This window comes from Epargyreus clarus, unplaced genomic scaffold (assembly GCF_041222505.1).
Source record: "Epargyreus clarus isolate Ecla_fem2 unplaced genomic scaffold, WU_Ecla_fem_2.2 ptg000035l, whole genome shotgun sequence".
Classification (NCBI taxonomy): Eukaryota; Metazoa; Arthropoda; class Insecta; order Lepidoptera; family Hesperiidae; genus Epargyreus; species Epargyreus clarus.
In genome coordinates, this window is record NW_027332240.1 from 10,618,186 (window position 1) to 10,630,509 (window position 12,324).

General features: G+C 36.9%; 1 protein-coding gene across 1 annotated transcript in view; it reads right to left on the reverse strand.

Annotated features, from left to right (window-relative positions):
- The window catches only part of LOC140756594 (inactive dipeptidyl peptidase 10), a 183,472-nt gene that overhangs the window by 99,066 nt on the left and 72,082 nt on the right, over nt 1-12,324 (reverse strand). The window contains exon 2 of the mRNA XM_073092123.1: nt 2,078-2,285. Within this exon, the coding sequence (XP_072948224.1) occupies nt 2,078-2,285 (208 nt within the window). The remainder of the gene's footprint in view (nt 1-2,077; nt 2,286-12,324) is intronic.

Here is a 12,324-nt window from a genome sequence, read left to right on the forward strand (position 1 = left end):
ATTAGAATCGAAGTTTAAAAAAAAAGTTTGCGTGCTAAAAACACTTTATTTTGAAAATATTTTGATTTTACAAATAAATAATTCACTGAGAAAATAGTCATTGCGTTTCGCTTATACGATGTCAGTAGAAAAGTTAGAACGCGTTATACTAGAAATAATTTAGCTTTTATACAACTAAAAGTTTGAACATTTTTTCATGAAAAACGAAACACGTTTTTTCACAAAAATAGTTTCTTTTATAACTGTGATGAACATTTACCTATTTTATGTGTATGAAACCTTTTTTATATTTTATCATAACGTAAAATTAGTTCAGATTTTTTTGTACCGATGGCATAAAAATATGTTATTTCTTGTATAAATTTCGACTGTCTATTTTGAAGACCCAGGTTCGAAACTAGGATATATAGGTAAGACAAATTATAATCGTCGTTGAAATAGATTATAGGATATCCCTAATCAACCCCAGATATGATTAGAATACCACTGGAGGTCAGTTACAGATGGATTAAAAACCTCGTATATAAGTGTTTCTCCCTTACCTATCAATCCCTTCAGACCAGAACACAGCAGAGCTTAACATTGTTGTTATAAGATAGGTATGGCAGTGGTGACTCATAGGAAGTACCCAATATAAACATTTAGATAGGAAAAGTTCTACTATCTTTGTGTTTATGTTGTGTACGGGCCTTTTCTAAAAGAGAGAGGGTAAGGTAATAGTACAGAACGATAGTCAAGTGCGGATTCGTAAACTTTACACAGTTCCTTGACCACTTTTTTTAGAGCTCAGGGGTGTAGACTGTAGAGTTCCTAACGATATTTTTCTTCACCGTTTACTTTACCCTTACTTCATACCCTAGAATTAATAGAGCTAATATGAAACCACTAGCCTCTTTCCGCTCTTTGCTATTTGCCTCTGAGTATTTCATCCAAAATGCCTATAAATACTACAATTTAATAACTATTTTCGGTTCATCCAGCATTATTTTACTGCAGTTGAACGCCCTGTAAAGGGAAGTCTGGCAAGCAATTCATTTGCATGACACAAAACGGCTTTTAGTCCGGAATATTTATGGTGCAGCCCTTCGCGAGCCAAGTGCCTTTGACTACGGCCATTCGTTAATGAAGATATAAAGATAATATCTTCACTGAATGCTGGTAGTCAAGTGACAAAGTGATAGGTAGATGTGTACTATATCTGCTGTATAAAAGTAGTGCTATTTTAGTTTGAGGTTATGAAGATGGTAGAACTACTAATAATAGTGTTAAGCGCTGCTGGGCTCTGTACCCTTACCAGGAGTTTTTACGTTTCGACAAATATGACTGTTTTGGTATTTGTTTACGTACGGGCCAATACGATTTCCTGGTTCTGACACAATCCGTTAGGGGCGCTGACTGGATTTGTATGGGCAAATACTGGTACTGGTTTGCAGGACGTGGTAAAAAAGAAACACGCATACTAGGCGTTCCAACTTAGTTTTTTAGGTAGAATGTATCTGTGTTTGACCGAACGTGTCCAATTATCAGTCATATTACAGAACAATTCAGTTATGAAGATATTTCGATATATCTTGATTATCGTTGTTACAACGACCACAGGTCGCCATCGACACCGGTTGCCGCCGTCTGGTGACTACATTGAGCAATCGTCAACGATATGAACTGTTAGACGCTGTGCCCTCTGTTATACATACTACGCTTGTGTTATACATCTTGTATGTGTTACGTGTCGCTCTCGTGTGAAAATAAAATAGTGTCATTCATAGATTAGTAAAGATACTTGGCTGCCTTGAAATTGAATGAAGCCACAAACGGCTTATTTGTAAATTCTTTTTTTGAATTCTTGACAAATAAAAACATTTTTAGAGAAAATTTACGAATAAATAACTAATACTGCGTAATTTACATAATAAATAAATAATTATTTCAAATATTTTAGGGACATTTTAGCACGAAGACTAAGCAAAACTTTTTCACGTAACTATTTCAATTCTCAAAACTGGGTACATTTTCTTCTTAGGAGTAATCTTTACTAATCTAAGGTGTCATTATTAAAAGCAATATATAATGCACTCACCACTCAGCCATGTCCCGTTAAACGGCTTGTAGTGTTCAGTGAGCACGTCAGTCAGGGTGGGTCTCCGGCCCTTCACCCTGCCGCCGTCCCCGGCTGGAGTCAGCAGCGCTATGCTGAACACGATCAGGCCCAGCACCGCGGCGATCACCAGCAACGCGATCAGGATGCCGCGCCAGTTGCGCTGTGTTGGCGTCGCTGCTGCTAGCTCCTGGAAAAAAGGAAGAAGTTTAGACTTTGGCTGGTTTATTTTATATTACAAGAGCAGGTGAATTCATGCAGTTAACGTGTTGGTAAATGGCTACTGACGTCTATGGACATATGTAATATATTGAAGACCTGCGTGGCGGAGCGGTCACCATACCGGTCTGACGCGCAAAGGGTCCCGGGTTCGATCCCCGGCCAGACAGATATCTAAATGATGAATTTAGATTTCTGTTTCTGGGTCTGGGTGTTGGTGTATTTGTCTTTGTGTGTGTCCATGGCACCCACGACGCGCGTCGAACGACGCAACGAAAAAAGGGTCGCGGTAAAAATACATTATTTTTGGTAAAAGTATATTGCGCCAGGCGAGGAGATTATATCTGAATAGAATTCATTTGCGAATAAAATGTTTATTGAATAGAAAATTATTATGAAAACAGAGAAATAATTACTTTAAAATATAGCACTTTCACAATTTAGATTAATCTAACGACACCTCGTATGTTACTCGTATAATCCATTGAAATTGGAAAATATAAAATAAATACGCTCGAAATATCATCCGTAGTCTAGTAAAAATTTAACATAATATTCAGCATTGGTTTTAAAAAACAAAAAGACTAAACTTTTTTTTTTTTTTTATATTATAGGAGTAGCAGACGAGCATGCAGTCCACCTGATGGTAAGTGGCTACTGCCGCCCATGGACATTTGTAATCAACCCCAGATAGGATTAGATATTCCTACCTGAGATCGGCCACAGATGCGCCGCTACCCCTGAGGACTAAGCTGGAACGCCTCCGAAAAGTCTGTCTCCCTTACCACACCCTTCAAACCGGAACACAGTAGCGCCTAACACTGCTGTTATTAGGTCGAAATAGGTGTGGCGGTGGTGCCGCCGGAGTCGAACCGCAAAGGGTTCTACCACCTTTCAAAATTTCAAAATTTATTGTTTTTCCATCGGTAGCAATAACTACATACGATCTGTTACACTCCACATCACTATTACATACAAACCCATTTCACAAACATCAACAAACTATTTACAAGTTTCTGTTCTCGTGACCTTAGCCGAGTTCCGGTTTCCGGGTACACCCGGGTATGTCGGGCCCGCATGTCCACGCGACATCTGTCCGACCCGGATCTCGTAAGATCAGGTCGGCTTTCACTAATCCTTGTACAAGTATCTGTGTACTACTGTTGTTACTGCGTTAAAGGTTATGTAGTAACATGACTTTATTTTAGGGTTAACAGTTTATTACAAAGTCTTCGCTTTCTGTCCTTCTGCCACAGGTCTCTATCTCTTGTACCGTAATAGATAGACTCTTTAAAATTTCACAGAGTTTGTCACTGTTATGACGACGGGTTTCACTTGGAAATATTAAATGCAAATAAAAATAAAATAAACTGGTCTAAACATACTAAATCGTTATTTCCCTTTTTTTTAACGAGGGGGAAACCTTCAAAAGGTACCCTATGCCGTGGGAGCGGCACGGGGTTATGTGGGATTCTTACCGCACTAAAATCCCCCCGGTGGCCGTCCTCGGCGCTGCGTACTCGGTGAGGACTCCGGGATCCCCAACGGAACGAAACCGGAGTTCACTTAGCGCATTGCCCCGTCGGGCTCCGCCCAGGTGAGCTTGAAACTCACCACACCATCTGGTGTTCACGACGGTATGCGACCACACATACCGCCGTCCATCCCGGGGTTGCTGGCCGGGAGGTTCGAGCTCCCACTTTTGCCGTCCGCAACACCGGAAGTCCCCTTTTAGTCGCCTTTTACGACAGGCAGGGGATGCCGTAGCCCGGAACTACAGGGACAGAATCTTTAATTTTCCTACAAGACTGTTAGCACCTCAAAACCCAGATAAGTTGGTTTTAGTTTTGTTTCAGTTCTTGCCAATGCCTTGTATACCGTACATGTATATATGTATAAATTTATAAATAAATATACAATGTACGTTTGTAAAAGTTTTATCATTATTATCGCAGCCACCTCCAAGATTTATTAAACAAAGAAATAATCAAATACTTTAATTTCTTTTCTGTTTAAATAAGCACAAATGAGCTTAAAACGGCAGCATAATCTACAATTTACGTAATTTATGATCCTAAGCCTTTTAGATAAAAGATAAGATAAAATGAATTATGCGAAGTTCGGAATGAGAATTCCCCTTATCTTAAGGGAAGCGATCTATTAATCTTTTTGAGTGACATTCGCTTATAGGGGATGACTTTCGCATAAGGATTTTATTTTACACCTGACTTTTATATTCCAACCATAGATTAGTAAAGATACTTCGCCGCCTTGAAATTGAATGAAGCCACAAATGGCTTATTATCGTAAGTTCTTTTTTGAATTCTTGACAAATAAAAACATTTTTAGAGAAAATTTACGAATAAATAACTAATACTGCGTAATTTACATGAATTTACATAATAAATAAATAATTATTTCAAATATTTTAGGTATATTTTAGCACGGAGACGTGGCAAAACTTTTTTACGCAACTATTTCAATTCTCAAAACTGGGTACATTTTCTAGTTAGGAATGAGTAATCTTTACTAATCTATGATTCCAACAAATAAAATTAGTGTTAGTTTGTAATGTCAAAATAACATATTTTTACTCATTTTGAAGTATTTTAAACAGGGTAAGTATTTATATTAAACAAAAAGTTATTATTTTTTGTCTGTCACTCTGTCAGTCTGTTCGTTCGAGTTAATTTCTAATAACAATCACTGGCAGTGGCAATCCATGAAATCTATAATGTAACTTCAAGGTGGCGGCACTCTTCTTTTATTCTTATGAACTGTACCCTTTGTATGAGTTTTTACGTTTTTACAAAATGACTGTTCTTGTATTTGTTTACGTATTTCCCATACGTTTCCAAACAGTTCTGAAACAGTCCGCTAGGGGCGCTGATTGTAAATGTATGGGCAAATACGTAAACAAATACCAAAACAGTCATTTTTGTAAAAACTCGTGCTAAGGGTACTCTGATCGTGCAAACATTAAAGAGAGTATTATAAGTTTTGTTATCATGGAAACTAATGAACCTATTGCCATGGTAGTTTAGCGTTCAAATGAAATATTTATCTATTATTAACAATATCAACTTTTCACACCGAATATCTGTTAGGGTTCCGTAAAAAAAAGGATAAACCGTAAGCGCCAGTTGATGTCATTATATCATCCAAACTCGACCCAAATAAAACACTTGAAGATAATAACCTAAACGCAATTTGGCGCCGAAAATTTTGGTCCATATATAAGAGGGGAATTTTTGTCCCTACTTGAGGGTCCAAACGAGGGCTTAAGGGCTCTGGGGTTACTGCGATCTCGAGTGCCCATTGTTATTACTGTCCTCTGCCCTGTAATCTAGGGTGGCTATCTAGGTATGACTTTTGATATAAACTACCAAAATATTTTCAGGAGTATCCTTTTTTTACTATAACGAAAGTAAGTATAAAAATAACTACTTTTTGAAGGTGGTAGAATCCCTTATAGTTCGACTTCGGCGGCACCACCGCCACACCTATTTCTGCCTTATAACAACAGTGTTAAGCGCTGCTGGCTTCTGGTTTGAAGGGTGTGGTAAGGGAAACATACTTTTCCGAGGAGTTCCAGCTTAGTAGTTAAAAAAATTATACAAGTGTAATTATTATAAATATAAAACACCTACTACAGCCTAATTAATAAAAAAACGCTTATTCCAAGCTTAATCCATAGTTATACTTGGACTAGTTAAACCTAGAGTAAGAAAGTTTTAACTTCGTTATAACAATGTCATTAATAAAAATATCTAGATTTATTAATAAGGCCGCTAATGTTTTAAAAATATGAAACTAAAAACATTACTGTCACAATTTAAACGAATCCAACGACACCTCATATGTTAAAATCCGTCAAGCCATTTTGACTACACAGTGTGTCAAACAATGCTCGAAAAACATTACCCTCCGTTGTCAGGTAAAAATACCTAATGTGGACTTTCTTATGTAATATTAGAGTAGGAGACAAGCATACAGTCCACCTGATGGTACATGGCTACTGCCGCCCATGCAGCTGTGTGTTTTACACGACATCCACAATACAGGGAAACCTGAGTGTGGGACTGTGAATATAGAAAGCGTTCATTTTTGCCATAGATTAGTAAAGATTAGTCACTCCTAACAAGAAAATGTAACCAGTTTTGACAATTGAAATTATCACTGTCATATATTTTCGTGTTTGAAAAATATTTAAAAATGTAGTTTTTAGATCATTTACGAATGAAACAATATTTCTCCGCACTTTTTCTTCGATTTCGTGTTTTTGCACACTTAACTGCACATGTCGGCATTGTTCCGCGTAAATGATTTTTGCCATCAACCTTAATAGACAGTTTTCCGTGATAATTTTTCAAATTTTACACAGGATGCTACGTTATTTTCGTCTTTTGTAGCACTCAGCTGTTGCTTAAGATTAATACAGGCCATTATCTGGAGAGGTCGGGGAACAGGTATTAAAATATTCACTGCGCAATGGAGTTACAATTACGTCTGTCCATTTCTACGAGTTTGTTTATTTATATTTAAGTATTTTCTCATTGTCTTCATTAATGTCTATTAGTGAAAGATAAACTGGAGGTATATCTAATTATTTATAGATATTAACTTATGTTAAACGCTTCTTTGTTTTTCAGTAGCCCTCAACACGATGCTTCTGTGTTGTGGGTTGAAGGGTGTGGTAAGGGAGACATACTTTTTCGAGGTATACCAGCTTAGTCCTCAGGGGTAGCGGCGTATCTGTGGTCGGTCTCAGGTAGGAATCTAAACTTGTCTGGGGTTGATTACAGATGTCTACGGCATTTACCACTTACCACCAGATACGCTGTATGCTATCTATCTATAATAGCATTATCATGATATTTTCCAGTTTACGAAAATAAAACATATATTATCTCACAAAAAATCTTATTCAAATAGCATTTTCTAATTGCTGTATTCAGAGTAAAGTGCTTCGGACGTGTGCAGATAAGGCATTCTTCTAAATGAAAAGCTATTTGGAACAAAAGGCATTTCAGATGGCCAAGTGCCTCTATTGTGCTTTATCTTGCTTATCGAAAACGAATCTTGCTTAGATAGGAGACAAAACTAGAAATTAATTATAAAAAACAAAAGATCTACTGCTTAAATTATGATATATGTTACTTCTACAATTCAGACGAATCTAATGACACCTTAAATTATATTAAAATCTGTAAAGCCGTTTGAGCTGTGGTCATCCCCGTCCGGTCGATCCCCGGCCATGTAGACATCTATATTATGATTTTTATGATAAGAGGTTATTTGTTAATTATTTTTTATTTTTTTTTTGTTTATTTGTAAATTAAAAAAATGTAAAACCTTTTGTTATATTAGTGTATCTTATATATAAAATTCTCGTGTCACAATGTTATAATACCGTACTCCTCCGAAACGGCTGTACCGATTTTCTCCAAATTTTATATGTATACCCAGTAGGTCTGAAAATCAGCTACTATCTATTTTTTATACCACTAAGTGATAAGGGTTGTTCACCCAAAAAAATTTGTTTATATGGCAACACAACGTTTGCCGGGTCACAATTTCATCCTTATAAGCGACACTATCAGTGTAATAATATAGAGGATGTTTTTTTTTTCAAAATGAACTCGTTCTATTCCCAGCTAAAGAAAAAGATAATTTGAAAAACTAATGATGCAGTTTTAGTTTTTATCAAAATCGGCCTCGTAGCTCCTTTCAGCATTTTTCGCTAATCCTTATAGTTTCGGATTTGGCCCTGAAGGCCTAGTTGAAAAATTCACCCTGTATGTATATTCTAAGTAATAAAGGCTATTTTATTTTAATTTATTTAATATTTGCTATGTAAAACATTCTTTTCTATACAGATTTGGATATTTCCGATGAATTCTAAATTGATTTGTGATCTTTTAAACCTTATATGACCTAAATTCGTTATGACCTAGTACGTTTTATTTAATTTTGTTTTTCATTTCAGAGTGCCAATAACCAGTTACTGTTTATAAAAAAATTTTAACAAAAAAATAAAACCGACTTCTATGTCACTACAAAGTAAAAAATAATTGAAATAAATGTTGGTTTAGTACACATTTCTGAAGTCGGCGCTCAATATATTTAGTTTGATAACAGCGTAAACAGCGTGTCCAATATGAGCGCCGACTTCAGAAATGAGTACTAAACCAACATTTATTTCAATTATTTTTTACTTTGTAGTGACATAGAAGTCGGTTTTATTTTTTTGTTAAAATTTTTTTTTCACCCTTTTTAGTGATGACATGCTAACGTTTGTATTAATATTATGTAAAATTGTATAAAGGTGATCATGAATAAAGGTAAGGTCTGAATTCATACGGATTGGACCCACCCGCTCGCAGGGCGCTGCCGCGCCCTTCTCGCTTAGTTTTATATTGTCTTATATGTTCCAACCTAACCTAACCAATTCAATACGAAACACTATGGGCGAGGCTTTATGAGATACTAATTATTGGCTAGGTTAGGTAGGAACAGATAAGTAAATAAATCAAACTAGGTGGTAAAACTCTGCGAGTGAACTGGTCCAAATTACATTAATTCAATAGTTAAGAAAAGAAAAAGGAGTTGAAGGTCAAATTTTTCATCATATGTCTCTGTCTAGCAACTTCATTACAACAAATGTATATTCTATATACTTTACATGGGAGGCACGTCTGCATCATCAGGATTGAAGAATTGAAGGTCATATCTTCCATTATATGTCTCTACTCAAAGACCTCATCATATATTCGTAAGCTCCAAATGCCTAACTTGTATGATTGAGGCAGGAGGCACTTCTGCATTATCAGAGTTGAAGAGTAGAAGGTCAAATTTTCCATCATATATCTCCACCTATCAACCTTATTGAATATTCATAAGCATCAAATGGCTAACTTGTATGATTGAGGCAGGAGGCACCTCTGCATTATCAGAGTTGAAGAGTAGAAGGTCAAATTTTCCATCATATATCTCAACTTATCGATTTTATTAAATATCCATAAGTTCCAAATGCCTAACTTGTATGGTTGAGGCAGGAGGCACTTCTGCATTACCAGGGTTGAAGAGTTGAAGGTCAAATTTTCCATCATATCATGTTAACCTAGATACTCAATGTTCATTTTAAGTTTCATGAAAATTGAGTGGGCAGAAGGTAAGTTGTCATAAAATATGTAAAAAGCAGGGGTAGTGATGATGAGTTCCACCCCATAACTTAAATTCTAATCATCAGAGCATACTAATGTTAAGGTAGGAAAGTACCGCGACGAAACTCTCTTTCATATGAAAAAAAGAAAATTAAAATTGGTTAAGAAATACTCGACTTATTCAAGTTTATATGAAATCGGGTTTTTCCAATTTTCCGGGAAAACTGGCGGAAATTTTCAAATTTCCTCGAAATGGGACCCCCTGTGAAACTAGCCGCATATAATGGTGTATGAATCATATCGATCGGTCGCGGCATCGCGAAAAAATCGCCGAACAAACATAAAAAAAAAAAAAAAAAAAACAAAATATATACGGTCGAATTGAGTAACCTCCTCCTTTTTCGAAGTCGGTTAAAAAGCAATATTCTCAAATATATTAATCGTTATAGAATTTAAAAAGAATACACAAATCCTATTTCTATAGTATATTTATCTCTCTAACGTAAAACAATCTTAAATATTAGCTTCTTACTGTCATGTGAAGAATGGTTTCATTTGTCAGCGTTTATGAAAAAGGAAAAAACACATTTAACTGATTTGCGCAAATTTCCGATATCGTCGCGATAAAATTCTGTAAGGTAATATCTTAGCTTTCACCTTATTATTTTTTTATTTTAAGATAAATATTTATATTATACACGAGAATAAGATATACGATATATTTATCTGATTTGGATGTTGTCTATTATGGGCTTTAAGATTTTCGTAACTCAATAGAATGTGTGGTAAGGGTATTTAAAAACCCACAATATTTCACAATTTTTTCGTGGTATAGAAGTAGCAGACGATCATGCTATCCACCCTGATGGTAAGTGGGTACTGCCGCCCATGGACATCATCGCCTATCATACTGTCATTAGATAGAAATAGGTGTGGCGGTGGTGCCGCCGGAGTCGAACCACAAAGGGTTCTACCACTTTCAATACTAATACACCCTTCAAACTGAACACAGCAGCGCTGCACACTGGGAATATTAGGCAGAAGTAGGCGTGGCGGCGCCTTTGAACTGTAACCAGAAAGGGGGTAGATACCGGAGGTAGATATTTATAAACAGTGTCGCGAAACTTGTCGTGTCTTATGTTAAATGTAGGTATATTTACTGTGTTGTCCTTGCGGTCCAGGGATGCGGGCGGAAAAAATGGGAGCTAAAACCTTCCAGTAACCGACCTCGACAAGGATGGCGGTATGTGTGGCCGCATTCTGTCTTAAGCACCGGATGGTGTGGGAAAAGCGAAAGGGCTCCCCTAGGGCAGAGTGTTCCGTTGTGTTCCGTCGGAGATCCCAAAGTACTCCAACAAGCTTTGAGGACGGCCACCGCGGCACCGGGGGGGTTAAAGTGTGGTAAAAGTCACACGCAACCCAGCTTCGCTCTGACGTCGTCGGGTACCCTTTGAAGGTTTCCCCTCGTAAAATAAGGTATATTTATTGCGTATGACAAAACAAAAATATAATTCTTTATTCAAATCATTATCTCCATAATTCTGACTCGTCTGATAAGGGATGGGATGAGGGGGCTATTATTAGACAACCCAACCCTACCGGGCGCCCACGACTCACCCCAATCGATAATGCGTGCTATTAAAATAAATACGCCTAGGACTATACGTTAATGCCGAAGCCTTTGTTTATGAATAAGCCCTTTTATTTGAGCGCTTGTAGCATTTTTTCAGGATATTTATGTAGCTTTGAAGGTGGTAGAACCCTTTGTGGTTCGACTACGGCGGCATCACCGCCACACCTATTTCCTCATAAAAGCGCGTATTCTGGTTCGAAGGGTGTGGTAAGGGAGACATACTTTTTAGCGTTCCAGTTTAGTCATCAGGGGTAGCGGCGCACCTGTGGCCGACCTCAGGTAGGAATATCTAACCCTATCTAAGGATGATTACAGATGTCCATGGGCGGCAGTAGCAGCTCGTCTGCTACTCCTATGTTATAAAAAAAAGGTCAGCAGCGAAAAAACTCATAACCTTTTGAGATGCTTAAAAGTTATTTAAGTTTCGTGGTTAAAGGGATGTCAAAGTAACATCGCCCTGTACGAGTAGTACCTACATGGAGCAAAATACTGCTACAGTATCCTCTGCCTGTCGTAAATGGCTACTAAAAGGGGGTTCTGCAATTACGTGCGGCAAGCTTGGAAATCCCGGAGCCCTCTAAGCAGCGCTGAGGACAGGCATCGGGAGATTTAGTGCGGTAAAATACCGACACCACACCTTATCGCTAGCATGTCACTGGGTATCTTTAAAGGTTCAAAGTCCTGTAGATCTTAGTGGTCTACTACTAAACACAGAAATTTCATGGCCAATGTTGTAATAATTTTCTTAAAGACATCCGAAGTCTATAAACAACTGGGTTTGGGTTCTTATGTTACTACTTAATATATTATTACTTAATAATTATTATAAAATTAATTAGGTGCTTCTACTACTCAATTTGATTAAAACTACTTGTTTAATAATATTACAACCTGTTGAGCATCTCCGTATCGGTAAGGCCACCTGTACACTAGCTGTTTAAAATAAATTCGTGGCTAATAGTAAAATCGGGCGTTTTGTAGTATCTACGTGCAAGAATATTTTTTCGGTAAATTGTAGCTCATGGGAAAAGGTCCTATCATAATTATTTTATCATGTTGTTTGTACAAGATTATTCTCTTTGTAAGAAGAGACCATAGAGAGCGAGTAAAGATTACTCGCTCCTAACAAGAAAATTTAACCTTTTGACAATTGTCACTGTCATCTATTTTCGTGTTTGAAAAATAATAAAAAATGTAGTTTTTAGATCATT